This window comes from Ornithodoros turicata, chromosome 2, assembly GCF_037126465.1.
Source record: "Ornithodoros turicata isolate Travis chromosome 2, ASM3712646v1, whole genome shotgun sequence".
Classification (NCBI taxonomy): Eukaryota; Metazoa; Arthropoda; class Arachnida; order Ixodida; family Argasidae; genus Ornithodoros; species Ornithodoros turicata.
In genome coordinates, this window is record NC_088202.1 from 136,435,578 (window position 1) to 136,452,481 (window position 16,904).

Sequence of the window (16,904 nt, forward strand, 5' to 3'; positions counted from 1 at the left end):
GCTGTGAGGGTACAGGCCTGACGTCTTCAAAAAGCAGCAGAACCCTTGTAAGTGTTATTGAAAAAGTACCCATATTCTCTGCCCATTCTCTGCCTCCGAGACGCTAAGGTGCCACGCGGGCTCCGGATCACATCAATATATACGATGAATAAATCCGATAAGAGCGAAACGTCATCGAGAATTTCTTGAGGCCTGCTAACCAATTGCGCGGGATATCAGGAATAATCAGATCTTTCGATTTACAGTAGCGTACTAAAAGGTCCGTAATGTCCCCAACGACCAACGTTCAGAGTCAGTCATATTATAACGCCAATTTCTGAAGCAATCGGAACTCATTTATTTATTGTAGAGTCCTATAAGCGCGTTGCGATATCCCAGGGAGAATTCACCTCAAACGTACACTTGAAACACAAACAACAGATGGAGTCAGAATAATTAATCAAGCAGTCCATTTCTGCCCCAACTGCTACTCCCGGGAGTTCGCATTAGCCTATATGCGGATGACATCTGCTTCTGGTCTGCAGGAAAGGTCTGTAGGTCTAAGTCTAAGGTCTGCAGTCCTTAATGCAGTCACGACGTTTCTCACTACGAGGGGAATCTTCAGTGTCGGCTTCTGTGTTTTGTTTGTGATCTACAGGACTTGACTCCCCTCTTCGTATACGCATCTACGAGGGGAACAGAAGACTCTTCGGAAAAGACTGCTACCCAGATTTTGGCTGGAGTTAAACGGGAACCACACTCTCCGAGTCTCTTCGTCAACTGGACTCTCGCCCTTTCTCCCTCTCGAAATTGCTTGGTCCCTGGCCCAATCCAGCCCAGCAACGCTCTGCGCTCAAAGCTCTTCTGACATTTCTGGACACCATCGGACTTCGATCGTTATTGTGAAGGGGCTCGTTATTTTATTCCCCCTATTCCATCCAGCAATGGGGTAGAGTATCGCCTGTGGCGATGAAACTCCCCACTCTCCAAGGTCGAAAATAAAGTTGTTGGTGTTGTTTTTGTTGTGCCTCGAGTTACGCACCACCGATTCCTCGTCACATTATTGGACCGCTCCCTTGTATGGCGACCGGAAGTCCTCAGCCTTAGAGCAAGTGCCCGTACCAACATATTACGCTTTCTGGCAAGTTCTCAATGAGGTTCCTCTTGTGCATCCATTCTCGGCCTTCATACCGCTTTGATACTATATCTCCTGTTGCGTTCAACCTCCCAGTGCTGCACAATGTCGCAGTGTCGTCAGAAAGACAGCTAGAGACTGCGTTGGCCAAGAACACCAAGGTTTTTCAGGAGTACCAGGAACAACATCTAACTCAGCAGTTATAGCAGAGTCCAAGCCGCCATCAACTGTCTGTGTGACGAATATAAGAACCGCAGAGGTCTGGAACCGGAGACTTTCGTATCTCCGGATCCAGCCCTCAGTATGCACCAGCTTGTTTGTGCTCTTTCACTTCTGTCGATAGGAATCGCTGCGCCATTACTCCCGCCCTCAGAACACCATTTCACCAGCATCCTCTGCATCGGGCTATCGCAAGACGAAGTTCCTCGAGGTTCCACCAAACTGTCATGGCCTACTGCCCCGGTACATCCCGCGGTACATTACATCCCCCGGTATAAGCCGCTGCCGGCGCATTGCATCCCGTTTTGGACAGTAGAACATCCTCCAGTTCTAACGCAGGCATGCAGTCTACGTCTCACATCCACTCTCAATGTCGTAGCGAAAACCCGTGGCATAAACTTCGCCAGAAGAAATCGCCATATACCGTTCGGAAGGTCTCATCAAACGTTTTCAATAGGCAAGACAACTAGCACTGCGCAACGATTTAAGAACTCCGGCTGCTTTCTCGGAATTCTAACACCCACGGGGAAAAAATATGGAAGAAATAACTCAATAGAGGGTGATCGAAGCAAAATCATCAGGAAGGGAGCCGCCGTTATTTCGAATTCTTCTTCTGAACAGTTTCTGTTCAGAATTTCGGCGGCTCCCGAACTGAGGGTTTTGCTTCAATCCATAGCTTTACTCTACTGCCGTATTCTTTTTCTGCCGAATTTTCTACTTTTCGACAATACGGGGGTGATGCACGTATCTCGGAGATCCGGAAGGTAATCCTGGTTGCCTTCTCTCCTCTGGCGTAATGCTTGATAATCTATTTACGCCTGAAATTTAGCCTGCATTCATACAGTGTAGTGACACGGAAAGTACACCGAAATAATGGACTGTACGTGTTATGTGTATCGCACAACTTACAAACGCCTAAACTTCTATGCAAGGCCCTGTGGAACTTGCTATAGCTTCGCCTCAAAGGGAATGCTATAGAAGCTCGAGAGAGTACAGCCACAGGCAACAAGCAGAAGCCGGAGTACCCCGCCAAAAGACGTCATCTCCTGCTTACAGTACTCACAAGGGTCTGATACCCTGTAATTTAGAGTCACTAAATAAGCTACGCTTCAGAGTATCGACACTGAGCTCCAAGAGCGAGCATGCGCCATCTTGTTTCGGCACCACGCTACCCACACGCACGCGCAATGCGCACGTTAGCGCACGATGCCATCTGTCGTGCGCCAGTGAAATGTTCCTTTCGTTTGCAAGCACGAGTTCGCGGCCTTGAGCTCACCTTGACATCCTCGGGACGCTCTGGTTGACAATACCTGGATTATGGCACAACAATCATACACGCTTCTCTGTCCCACGGGGAGCATTATGTTAGCCGTCTTTGATCCTCATATGGGGATGATAACGGTGTGGTGCCGAAACAAGATGGCGGTCCTACTCTCCCTTGGACCTCAGTGTCGATACTCTGAAGCGAAGCTTATTCAGTGACTCTACTGTAATTATAACCCCGACTTTGACCGCTCGTGTCCCACGGACTACGAAGGCGGCTATTCGTACCTAGTGGGCAAGTACGCGCAGAATTTCGGTGTTGTATAGCTGAGCAGAGCAATCCCTCCCTGGGCAGGAACGGCCCCCACGTACAACTAAACGCACCTGCGAACGCGCATGTGTCGCGCGATGTCACTATATGGGAGGCTTTTATGGAGGGCGAGTATTTATGACTACAACTTTATTGATTGGTACGCACGCAAACAGTTCTGTGGATCTAACGAACTGCGTCTGCATCGAAGGCTCCAGCCAGCCAAGCTATTAGCAGCCTGGAATGAACTGCAACGTATTTCTACTATGGCAAGAAAATGTATTGCATTCACACAGTCGATAAGAAAGTTAAGCAGGGTACTGAAAAATGATGGAAAAAATTCCGCAGGCTAATTTTCTTAGCAGCGTGTGTGCACGTACTGGTATGTTATGTCATCTCACGGTATTGTCGGTGAAAAGAGATACACAAAGAGTTCGCTAACATAACCTCCATGCGAAATGCAGCTGAAGGCGTTGATAGCTTTGCTCGTTTGTGTGCGAATCTTTTACGGGAACCATAACTTGAAAGCATGTGTACAGGTAACATTTTGAATTACTGATTTGTCATTTTTCCCGGTAACAAACCACTTGCAGAAATTATTAAATATTTTAAGAGTACATTTTGATGCAGTTGCAACGACGAACTCAAACGACTCGCGCTGGTTGAAAACGGACCCATAGGCGTGTGCTTCAAAGTCTACTCGGGTTTCCAGATACATACAGCAGCGGTATCTACCACCATACAGGTGTCCACAAGAATTTTCTTCTGGGGCCATTCAACCCTCTCGCACCCACGAACCACGCTGTACTGGTCAAATACTACGGTCAAATACTGGTCAAATACTGGTCGAACACTGTGGTCAAAATGGCTACTTTCGTATCGTGCGAGGCGGCGATGAGCGTGCCCTCGAGAGTATGGCCATCGGGTCATCGCCTATTCCCTGCACTGTCATCGAAAAATCAATGAAAGTGAACTTTAAATTGTTACCCCCCCCCCCCCATCGCGCCATTATTTTTTCTTTCTTTCTTTCACATACCATTTAGTTGGACAACTCGGAATTCAACTGGTCGATGTGTCGCGCCACAGAGTACGCACAAATGGGAAGCGCTCTGAGCTACTCTACACGCAGCAGCAGAAGTACATGTGGAAGGTTTATTAGTTTCTGTAAAAAGAAGTACAGGAAGTACTGCACCCACTTTTGCAATAAAGCTTGATGAATAATTTGTTTTTGAAATTGCATGACTCGCTGTTATTGAAGCCGCTGCTTAATTTATTGATAGAAAGATGTTCGTCTGACTCCTACGACTTACACATTTTGAAGCACAGGCGTCAGAGGTCCCTTGTGGTCTCTAGACAGTGTCCACAGCAGGACCTACTAGTCTATACCAACCATGTCATAAGCGGCAACACTAGGAACCTGTCGGCACGATCCGATAGGGGCGCTACTCATCGGCCCGCGAGATCTATATCATTGTAGAGGATTGAGTTGTGTTTGCATGACCATTATGAGAATTGTATGTTATATTTGCCGAAATTGTAGCATCATCCGTCCACATCTGGTGTTGTTGGGGGATGAATGGCAATGTCAGTGGGGAGAGGGAATGGCATCGTTGCAGGTGCAGGGGAGCTATGGGGTCCTCCAGGCAACTCGATCCGCCGCGACGGCCATAAATCTGGGTTCTGGCGCTGGCGGCATGCAATGACCAAAGTTAGGTCGTGCACGGGTTGACACCTCGACGCGCTGGTCGTAAATTGCGTGGAGGGAGTGTGCAATCGGGCGGTTCTGGCCTGGACAAGTATTTAAACTGGGCCAACCACGAACCCCCAATAACCCTTTGAACCCAGGCCGCCCGATTGGAAGCCTTCAGCGGTGGTTGTGGTCCTATCTGTCACCCTTTTAAGCGGCCGCAGCGGCGGAAAAATGGACTGGGAGCCGGACTTCGGAACATGTAACATCCAGTCCGGTGTGTACATCATGTAAATATCCCTATGTACCATAGTCCCCAGTGAATAAAGCCCGTATCAGCGTCATCCTCGATGCGACCGGGCAGCGGATTGGCCAACTTTATTCGATGTCGTCACACCCGCTCCGCAAGGGTGGCGAGGACCCGCATTGCCCGCACGTCCAAGTTCACATGGGTGGGTTAGAAGACGACGGAACGGAAGACGAGCGACAGCGATGCCCCTATCGACCAAAAACCGCTACATTCCTGCCACTCATGCTCGGGTGGCTGTGGTCACGTGATTCAGCGCGGACGCCGACCTAGCAATTTCCGTGCCCTAGGCCGTGCTGCCACGAAATGACCACCCGAATTCGCCACAAGAGTGATCTGCCAAGAAGCAGTAAACTGCCGAATTAGACAGTCAACCTGAACTGCCTGTCAGCTGCTTTACCCCAACGTAAGTATGTGGTGCTATCCAGCTTCACAGACCTTTCTATAGCCTAGGTAGGTGTCCTACGGTTCTTCAAAGAAGTTGGCGCTTCCGATTGGGGATTCCGAGGAGCATGGAAGTGCAAGCATACGCATAATGCCACATACCGATGCTTTGACCTGTGTGATTGTCACACGGCAAGTTGAAAACCGAAAATCTGACAATCTCAACGTGGCGATCACTGCTTCAAGATCGCTACTGAATCTGTAACAACCGACACCAAAACTTTCACCCGATATGTCACTTTCACTACCTAACTCGTTAGTGAGGAACGTAGGTAAGATGAGCGACCTTCAGGTTCATTTAAGTATTTCCTTTAGACGTCACTATGATGGACACAGGACTCTCGAAGCGAATATGGTGATGACGGCTGTGCATTTGGAATGCATATACGCTTACATCTAGGCCAGAAAGTCTAGAGAAGGTTAAGAAGATTATGTAATCGTTAATGACTATATGCCACTGACACCTAGATAAATTTTGTTAGAGAGAGTGGGCGAGAGTCCAGCTCGTTAGGGGATCCAGAGTACCGTTCGGGAAGGTTGATAGCAGTGTTGCGGAATGGGATCACCCATTCCATTCCAATTCCATTCCGAGGAGTGGAGATTTGTGATAATTCTATTCCTTTCAGTTCCTCGGAATGAAAAGGTATGGCCAATTCCCACTCCTGGAATGGCTTGGTAACCCCATTCCATTCCTTTAATTCCATCAATAAAAGAAAAGGGACCGGTAACCGTACTGGGTAGCCCAGCAGTGCTATAGAGGAGATTGACATTACCCATCACGAAAAGAGCAAAAACACAAGGTTATTTCGCCCTTGACCGTGTGGCACCCAGACCAGTCCATTAAAATTCCATTCCGCCTGCGAAAAAAATGCCTAATTCCATTCCATTCCTAGGACAGTTTCCGCCATTCCATTCCAATTCCATTCCGGGCTCTGATAAATCTGGAATGATTCCGGAATCATTCCAACCCAGGAGTGGCAACTCCGCCACCCTGGTTGATAGTGTGGGCAATAGAGAAGAATGTGCTCTAGATCTTCTACAGCACCGCAGTGACTGCATTGGGGAGAGTCAACTAGCCTCAAGCGGTAACGCCACTGCGCTGTAAAAGCCACATCGAGGCGCATTCGATGAATTAATGCGGCATGTTGACGAGAGGTATGTCGAGGCATGTCGAGGTGTCTGGATACCATAGGACTTCGATCCATATTGTGAAGGGACTTATTATTTCATTCCCCGCATCATCACCAGCAATGGGGTAGAGTATCGCCCCTGGGGATGAAACTCCCCATTCATCGTCTCGAAATAAAGTTGTTGTTGCCACCTAGATAAAGAAAGCCCAATCGCTTAAGTGGTGGTGGTGGTGGGTGGTGAAAAGGGCTCGCCGTTGTCGCCCTCACAGAGGTGGGCAACGTCACGACTGACGCCTTGGGGGAATGTGCGTCCTGGGCCGACTTCTAAGGGAACTGTGCCGACATATGTCTGAAAACGTCTGAGGAAAACCCAGGAAAAACCCCAGACAGCACAGCCGGCACCGGGATTCGAACCCGGGTACCTCCCAGTCTCGGCGTGACATGGCCAGCACGCTAACCACTGAGCCACGGGAGCTGGTCCCAATCGCTTAAACATTATGATATTGTCGATGAGTCCGCCAATCATGACTCTGCGTTTGGCGGCCACAGCTAAGAGGAGGAGGGGTGGGTGAGGATAGGGCGAAGACGAGGCACCATCAGTCCTGTGTTCGAAACCGACTGCCTATATTGGCTGAAATTAGCCACATCCCGACTGTGTGTGCGCGCCTATATGGTGAAGGAGGAAAAGGAGGATTTATATGGTTTCTTGGACGAAGAAGAAGAAGAAGAAGAAGAATGTAGCGTTGTGTGCCACGCTTTTGAGAAGAAGACAAAGTAGTTCTGGTTCTATTGCTTATTCGGCTTCATTCGGGACATGGCTGTGCTGCTGCTTCTTGCTCTAGCAATGCAGTTTCTTGGGTGCGCTCTTGCTGCTAAGAGACAAAATATATACGCAACGGGCAAGTTCATTCCAGACATGTTTTCGGGACCCAAGCGCTCTGCAATTGGGCCAATGCGATTACCTCTTATGCACGAAGACCCCTATTAACGCTGAGGGACTCACCATATGGAAATACGCTGTCTCGTAGATGTCTTACGCTCCTCTTACTTTACTTTACTTACTTTACGTCGTGCAGCACTTGATGATTTGTGTTACCGCACATCGCCGTCAAATGCATCGCATGACGACCACATATATGCTTTTCATTATATTCCATTTCATGGCACTTTTTTTTTTTTGGTACTAAACGCCAGAAAGAAATCAATCTTGTTTTTGAAAGGAAAACCAAACTAATTCAGATTGCACGAATAATCCGTCCACTTCACATGGCGTGCAATCATTTACAAAGAAAGTAGAAATGGTGACTGCATGTTTCATGAAATAATGATTGCGTGTGAACCTACGAAAGTGTTTTTTTTTCTTCTGTTTTTACAAATAAATTGTATATAATTAACATGTGGGCTCTGTGACAGTGCAATTGAACTGCGCCGAGCCGGAGAGGACGAAAACTACGCTAATGAACACCAGCATGCCGTTCTCCTCGGCCATTGTGTGGGCAACACAGAGGCGCAATCGAAGAGGCAGGGACACGTGTGAATACGAGCTCGTTGGATCCGGAGGCACGGGACTCATTGTTACCATCGAAGAAATGAACCTGCGTCAAGGCCAGTTCAACAAGTCTTGCATTGACTTCGTGCGCGTAAGTTCTCTTTCGTACCATGTTCCTCGCACATCGAATAAGATTTTTGCTTTAATGTCCTGCCTCCTGTGACCCTCGGCAATAACATAATAATAATAATAATAATAATAATAATAATGATGATGATGATGAAGATGCCCAGTGCGGCGACATGTTGCACGTGCCGCAGGGTAGGACTGCGGATAATACGCTGTGCAAGTGCGTCTCTGCGCATGAGAGGAGGCAGTGAGAGGGAAGAGGGAGGGCGCCGCCGTAGCCAATGGGGCTTCCCGAGTGGAGTAACCGGGAGAGGAGATATGCGCAGAACGCTCGGTTACTTGCAGAGCCTATTGGGACCACCTGGGGTTCTTTTGACGTGCGCCGGAAATATCCGACACACGGTGCTGGAAGCAATGTTTACCTCCCACACATTGCTACCGCCCTCGGCCGGGATCGAACCCGGGATCTTGATCTCAGCAAGCCAGCACGCTACCCTCGACAATATGAGCGGATGTGACACACATTCTTTTTCTTTCTTTTTTTTTTTATCTCACACCATGTCACCAACATGTTCTTGACCTCTCCATCCAACCGCAACCCAACCTTGGCTTCGGTGAATCATGGTGCTTTGAAAAGGTGGCAAGAAGTAGCAGGCGTGGTACATGTTGATTCCGTCATGTAGGTCCGTCAGCAACGTTAAACGGACCATGAAGAGATCCCCGAAATACCTGCGTTATCGGTAAAGCACGACCTTTACTGAAATATATGCGATTTTTGCCAGATTGCATTCAACGCGCGGGCGCAGACCACGTCAAAATAAAAAATAAAAAGAAAAGAAAAAATTGTCGAACGGTCATCCGACACATCCCCCACAAGCAGCCTGACGTTACTTGCGTCATTCGCTCACTCCGAGGTTGCACAAAGACAGTTGGACAGCAGGGAACGTCACCTGCTTCTGACGTCGCATCTAGTTTCTCAGACGTGCCGGCAATGGTCGTGTCGCAGCAGTCGCCTTTTTTTTTACCGTGGTTTTTAGTTAATATCTTCGCTGTTCTAACCAATGCTTGGTTCATACTCCGCATGGTGAATGTATTAGCGTCCAAGAATGCATTACATATACTTACAGAGGTTTTGACGATCTCTTCATGGTCCCTCTAGATACGAATAGCCGTGTTCCGAGATTACGTCGCACATTACGAAACCCTCATGTGGGCATAAGTAATCCACGGGCCGACCACGGCGGCGTCACTTGTGATGTGACCACAATTGACTCCCGACGTAAAAGCCTCAATTTGGAGTAACATGTCCCTCACCGTTAAGGCCGTTAAAATGAAATATTTCGTGTCACGTGCGTTCAGAGGTGTCTATTTATCCCGCTGATCGACCTCGTTGGGGTTATCAAGTTCTGGCAAACATCGAATTCAGTTCAATTAACTTCATCGCTTGGTCACGGACAATTTTCAACGACGATGACGACAACTTCGAAAACATTAAGGATAAAAAAAACTTTTAAAAATTTATAATATATATTGGTGGTGCTGGGTACATAGCGGCACAGTTAGTGTATAAGATCCTGTAAAACAGTCCCAACCATAACAAACAATACATTGGAATATAGGAGTGAGTAACTTTGTTTAACAACATGTTCTATCAAGAAGGTGAGGAGCAGAGCACAATGTTACTCGGAGCATAATTGTTACTTATATATGTTATAACTTAGGTGTATATTTTTAGTTTACTTTTAAATGAGCGGCAACTGGATGTTTGTCTCGGTTCGAGTGGATATTTCTTCCAAGTATTACAGTCGAAGCAGGCAATTGTGAAGGCGCCGTATAGCTAGTTCGTGGTGCGGATAGTAAAAAGGTGTTCGTTGCGAGGGGATAAGTAGTTTTACTAGATATCACGATGTGGCTAATATGGGTACGTAACCTGCGCAGACGAAAACAAGGTACCTCACTGAAGACGAGGAACAGTGTGGAGAGATAACAAAGAAGAACCCCATCCACTGGACAACCAGCTATACGCTTTCCATTCAGCTCTACACTAAAACTCCAATTTCATATTTTGTGGACGGCAACATTTTGCGCATCATCGTTACGAGCTATGCCGAAGGTAAACCTTTGTAGTCTTGTTTGTTGGTTCATCTCGCAAAATGTTGTACTTAGACAATAAGGCGACAGGCCACGACATATAGCTGAAGTCACATCGTACACTGTAAACTGAAAAACACCCTTATGGGTGTAAATGGCTTGTCCTATAACTCACACCACTTTTTACACTGTATGTTCTGGAACACCCTTTTTAGAGGTGCAAAACACCCTTTGAAAGGGTGCTTTTCCTTGAAAATGCGTTTTTTTTTTTTTTTTTGCTCCCTTTAAACACCCTTTTAGGAGGGTGTTTAACACTCTTACACCCTTTCGAAAGGGTGTAATAAAATGCCAGGAAGCATTCCCACACCCGGCAGTTCCTTGGTTGTGTGCCAGCTGCCAGTGCTATAAATGGGAAATGAGTCCTTCTCATTGACGTGAACTCAAATGACGTTCTCACAGCACCTTCACCAGCTAGCTAGCTAGCTGAGAACTAGCTTTGTCGGCTTGGTTCCACACAGTAAATGCTTCATAAAAGCTCCCGCAGCAGCATGCCGAGCCATGCACGCAGTTCGACGTTTTTGCTTGTATGGCAACAGCCACCCTGGAGACTGCACAGTTCCAGCCGTGGTTCCACCGCAGAACCTAAACTGGAGCGCAGCGCAGCGCGTTGCTGGCAACCTTCATCGTCCTAGCAACACTGAGAGAGCAAAAAAAAAAAAAAGAAAGAAATGAAAGCAAAACAGTTGGGCATGCATAAGGTAAGAGGTGAAGATCGCAACATCATAACGCCGTCCGTGGTCGTGTAATGAGCGGCGTTACGATGTTGCCATCTTCAGACGATGCCAGTAATAAACCCGGGCCCCCGGGCACCCTCGGTAGCCTCGCGTGTATTGGCATCGAGGCGGAAGCCTAAATTGGCGTACCAGATTGATCATATACTGAAATAGAGTTTGTTGGGGTACGTTCGCTAAGCTTAGTGCGGCAGAACTCGTCTGTAACGGTGACGAAAATGTGTCTTTACAATTAACACGTACGCCTGCAACGAGTCAAAGATATCAGTGAGATTCCTGACATCCCTCCCTGTCAAATACTGTGTTTTCAACTCAAGCTATCGTCTATAATGTGATTATCTAATGAGCGGAGCTGTCAAGCCAATGTGATTTTTCTCTCACGAATTAAAACACCATTTTCAACACCAGGGTAGAAAGGGTGTATTATAACACCAGTGTTATACCCCAGTGTTACTTGAAGGGTGTAAAGACAGGTGTAAACGCACAAAAACACCCTTTTTGATACAGCACTTGGTGTAATAAAGAGTGTATTTTCTCATACACCTTTCTTAGCACCTCTTTTGCGGCTTTTCGTTAACTTTGTGGAATTAAAAAAGGTGTATTTGCTTAAAAACACTTTTTTTTACCCAGAAAGAGTGTTTTTGAATTTACTGTGATAGTCTGACGAGAGGTCACAGGCGGGATCCTGCTGTTGACAGAGAGGGTGCACAAGGCAGACGTCCACGTCTTTCAAGGACGATCGGTTACATCCGCTCAGTGCTGACTCGTACGACGTGTAGTTCTTGTCCTGTTCAAATTGATTGTCAAAGAAAAACAGCACGTTATTTTCCTCGTTCTTAATATTGCACAGAGACACTTTAGTAATAAGGCAGTTAGTGCTGAACGGAATGTTACGCCATGCGGGCAAAGACCAGTTCAGCCGTTACTGCAAGGCCGCAGGCAACATAATAGGTAATTGGTTCAAATTAGGTGGCTTCTGCTTCCAACAGCTTTTCGCTTTGGGGTAGTAAAATAAAGTTTTATTTTGATTTGAAATTACGTCTGGTGTCATTTCGTGTCCCTAGCCGAAGAAGGGACGTGCGGCCCATCTCAGTTCCTCTGTGACAACAACCGGTGCATCTTTTCCGGATATCAATGCGACGGCAACAATAACTGTGGTGACAACAGTGACGAAACCTACTTTGGGACTTCAGCGTGCAGTTAGTAGAGAAAATGGCAGACACCGTGTAGACGTACCGCTGACTAAACCGCGGTCCTTCTTTCTAGTGATGCCTAAGAGCTCGCTGATCCTGTTCTCTCTGGCTGTGATCAACTTCGTGGTGACCTGGTGTTCGGTCTTCTATTGTTGCGTGCGCAGTGCTGTGTCGAAGAGGAAGGTATGCTTGTACAACACTGTACCGTAGACATTTTGATCGACAGACTGAATGGAGGAGTTCGTACGTATATTCAGAATGAAACTGCAGCAATAGACGACGACAAGGGTTGTTGACGATGTCAACATGCGGGTGTCATTTGTCTTAAGCTTTGTTGTCGTCTATTGCTGCATTATGAGGACGTGGACATCTTACCGTTTAAGGGTTCTTCGATGAGAACGTTTTCCTCATCCCTGCGCTGTCCGTCCTTGCGAGTGAAACACGCGTATTCCTCATTGAAGCCTACGATGCTATATACACACATCTGATTTCTTTCTGATCTGATCTCACACAAACGCGAACGCGCACGCGAAGTGTACGGGGATCTCATTCTCATCAATCTGACAGTTTTCATGTTCGTTCTCCACGCACGCGAGATTCATAACGCTGTAGGCCCAGCACGATTGCCTGCAACCAACGGTTAATTACACGGTTAATTGATGCGAAAATTTTCGGATCACTTAAAGCGCAAGAGCGGAGCCAAACCAAAGCCAAACAGGTGTCACACGCTTACAGGTGATGCACACAATCATCGTGCAAAATATTTCAAAGAGAATTCGCGGTCAATTATAGCCAGCGCTTCATCCAGCGTATTGCGAAGTTTGCGCATTGGGAATTCTTCGTAAAACTGTGCTCGTGTTCGCTCTTCGCAAAGCTACCCCAAGGATCTTTGTTAGAGATGATGATCATGATGATGATTATGGTAGTGTTATTAACCAGGGGGCTTAATCGCTTCATCGTCGTTACGGTCGTTACAGGCTAACGAGTGGCGGGAAATTCAAAAAGGCGGGCGGGAAATTTAAAAAGGTGGGCACGTGCTAAAACACGTGCACTGCGCTCTTCGCGCGATACGTGAAGGCCGTGGTACGCGTCACGCGCAATGTGTCACGTGGCCACCTATTTGAATTTCCCGCCACTCGTTAGCGTGTAACGACCGTAACGACGATGAAGCGATTAAGCCCCCTGGCTTGATTGCGCAAACGGACCCCAGGGTATAGGAGGTCACCCACCTCTAGGGAGCGCTAAGTGTCACTGCCCAAAGAAAGCAGAACACATTAATTTGTCCAAATCGTTTGTAATTTGTAATTGTAATTTGTTTGTACAGGCGTTCCAGGACGACCGGTGGGGAATGGCGACACCGCCGATAACGCAGGCAATGCAGGGAGCCGACGGCCATGATTTCTCCGTGGAGGGCTACGAGGCTCCCGAGATGGGCGAGCTCTTAGCCACGGGGCCGTTACAAACTGACGTGCGCAGTCACACGGAGGGGGATATTCCATTCAGAAGCCCTCTCGTGGGTGCAAAGTCTCCCGAGCAGGCGGTGGAAGAAACCATGCACCCTCAGTGATTGTCCTGCCGACGAAAGCTATACAAACCGCATGCAGCATATTAATTCGATGTTTGGTTTCTTTTGGACGTTGATTATGTTGCGTAATGACATTATATCGAGTCTGTTATCGCACTGCAGTCTTTTAATTCAGTAAGCGACAGGTGTCGGTTGTGCTATGCATAAATCTCGTGTCCCCCGACATGGCGGAATGGGTGACAGTCCTCGTTGAAAGCATTTGTATTCGAAAAAAAAAAAGATCTTGAAACGAGCAAGTGCGTTGAAATATCGATCGCCGCATATGGCTATGGAAATGAGCCGTCTACCGAACGTTACCGCACGCCCTACCCCCGCCCCAATGAGGCAAAACAAACCCCGCGGATCGCACGCGCAGGAAGGACTGCACTCATTCCAAGTTTCAGAGGGGGGGGGGATGATCTTTGGAGCGACGGATATTATTGGAATTGGCCGATATGCTGGCCCAAACACCATCGTCCTACCCTGCGGCACGTGCAACATGTCCCCATGAAAATAGGCGGACCCCTATTTCATGCTATGCATCCCAGATAAGCCGACGACGACGACGATCATACGCTGCTGAAACGCACGGTTACGGTTTCGGTTCATTTGAATACGAATATTCGTCGATAGATATTTAAATGCTCGTGCACGTTTCAGAATTACTGCTATCTCACTTTTTTAATGAAAGCACCTACGTAATTAGCATTTACTAGTTGCATACCCCCCCCCCCCGAGTGGATGGCCGTCTAGCCGTTTGTATGCCAACTTCAAACAACGGCATATATGCTGTCTTCGTAGCTTTTCATGAAAAACGTGTAGATAACAACAAAAAACGTATATACAGGACAGGATGTTTTTTATCCTTCACATAATGTTTAGAGTAAAGCTGTGAGAGCCACCTAGGTGCGGTTTTCACAAGCCGACATCCTGTCGGTAAACGTATATGTATACAGGGTGTTCAAAATTAAGCTTTCACTAGCACTTAATAAATAGGCGAACAAAAGAAAACTGGTGCTATTTTTCAGTTCCTTGAGTAAGGAACAGGTGCTATATAATTAGCAGCACCTGTTTCTTACACAAGTATCGCAAAGTTATCATCCGGTTTCCTGTCATCGCTGTGTTTGCGTAGCGCTCATGAAAGCTTAATTTTGAGCACCCTGTATACTGGACGATTATTCCCCCATTTGAGCATTTCACGCCTATGTATACACTCGTACCGCGTGCCTGTGACTTCGCACAGTTCATGTCGTAGCGCATCTGTGCATTGGAGCAACTCTGTACCCTGCATTCAGCGAGAAGAGGCAGCCTCTCGTTCACAAAATTAACGCCATATCAACCCCTACCACAAGTACTATGCAGGAGAAAAGTACAAACACATGCATTTTGTCGACGGGAAAGAGCACGGAAGAAAGAACGCTAAGGAGACTGAGTGACGTATAATGCTGAGAGAAGTCTGAAGATCGCCCGTCGCCATGTGTTACGGGCAGGAAACCTCCTCGCACGAACCCTCACCCGTCGAAATCATAAGGAGAGAGGCTAGAAGTAAAGCTGGGGGTAAAAATGGGGGAGAGCAAAGGACTTGTACGGCGGCGATACCTCCTCCCAGCATGGAAGTCTGGAAGGCGCCATGATCGATACGGCTGCGGCCTTTCCACGCGTGAACGTCAGCCCGCTTCGGCACCCTGGTATCCAATCCAATCCAAGTCCGCTTCCTTCCTTCGGCTGAGCTCCGTGTGCCATGCTGTGTGTGAAGTGCGTTCCTTGTCTGTTATGGATCGTGTGAGCTTGGATTGCTTGTAGTCTCGCAAAGAACGAGCGCTGTATACTGTTTCAGCATTGTACTGCGACATGCGAAAAGCGCACGGAGCTTGTAGGAGATACTGTCGCTAACATGTGTTAGGCCTACCGTATCTACCGTGGCGGCTCACTTGTTGAGATGCCCCTCTTCTCCGGCTTAGTTTCTAGTTATTATGAGAGTTCTATGCCCTCACCCGCATAACATTGCTGTTGCAAATATTTGCGCCGTGCTGTCCAATGCTCGCCCCACGTTTGCCTGTAGCAAACGGCAGTGTCCAGCATCTGTGAGTTTCCATTACTTTCTTGCGCAGAATGACGTGTGACGTTTCACGTCACTTCTCTCTCATTGCTCTGCGATGCGTGTTCCCCTTAGGATCCTTTCCTCCATGGATCAGAGTGTCACAGCGTCTGCTCAGCCGATTCGTTTGCCAACCCAGAATTGATTTATGTCCCTTTCTTGCATTTCTTCCGGCAACGGTTCCTGGTATGCTCATACGTCATACGCACACGTACATCACTATACATACGAGATGGCAGAAAAGTAATGGGCCTATGTTTGTAACCCTTTATATTTTCGAGAAAGTTGCAATTCATGGTTATTCCCTTCAAGGTATAGTTCCCATCCGAAGCCGCAAACTTGTGCAGACGTTCCTATAGCAGCGCAGGAAGTCCTCAACCGGTGTCGCGATCAGTTGCTTCCGTCACGAGTTTCTGAATGTTTGCGTCGGTTCCGAAATGGTCCCTTGATATGGGTTTTTGAATTTCGTGGAAAGAAACAAAGTCACACGGACTCGAAAACACCATGTTTCGTCACCCGTTATCGTATGTTCGAGAAAATTCGGATCACTCTCGACGGACACGTCCGTTTCACATTTTCAGCATGGCCCAATTCTTGCGTTAAACTGTCGTGAACAGTGAAGCGGTTTAAATTCAACTCGTCGCTGATCACTCTCAATGTTATTCGACGGTCGCACAAGGGTTCTCACGCTATCCACGTTTTCGTCATTTTTTGAAGTGGGAGGCTTTCTGCACCGGGATTCCTCCGTCACATTTTCTCGGCCCTCAGAAATGGCCCTCGGCCCTGATGCGCACGTGGAAACGGTGGAGCGTTGAAATTCGAAGTGAATGTAAACAAGATGTATATCCGTAGAGTGTCGCGCAGGAGAGGTTCCCAATGTTGCCAGATCAAACGCCACACGAGCAGTCTCCTTACTTTGCTGCCACACATCATGTACTTAATTTTTGCTTAATCTTAGGGACATACACATTTTATATAGTTCATTCACCTATATCACTGCACTCATATTCACTAATAGGGATATATCCACTCTACAGAGTCCTGTATAGCCTTGGCCAGTCTCCCTTCGTGGATC

At 47.5% G+C, this 16,904-nt stretch overlaps 1 protein-coding gene and 1 long non-coding RNA gene across 6 annotated transcripts in view; one reads left to right on the forward strand and one right to left on the reverse strand.

Annotated features, from left to right (window-relative positions):
- The window catches only part of LOC135386192 (uncharacterized), a 449,529-nt gene that overhangs the window by 24,842 nt on the left and 407,783 nt on the right, over positions 1-16,904 (reverse strand). The gene's annotated exons all lie outside the window — the stretch shown is intronic.
- LOC135384134 (uncharacterized) lies at positions 7,827-13,848 on the forward strand. 2 transcript variants are annotated; one of them, XM_064613353.1, is made up of 5 exons: positions 7,827-8,114; positions 10,031-10,205; positions 12,039-12,173; positions 12,241-12,350; positions 13,492-13,848. In XM_064613353.1, the coding sequence occupies exons 1-5, from the start codon at positions 7,932-7,934 to the stop codon at positions 13,732-13,734; spliced, it is 846 nt and encodes a 281-aa protein (XP_064469423.1). In that variant the 5' UTR covers positions 7,827-7,931; the 3' UTR covers positions 13,735-13,848. The 2 variants fall into 2 exon arrangements, with proteins under 2 accessions (XP_064469423.1, XP_064469424.1); XM_064613354.1 differs by lacking the exon at positions 12,039-12,173.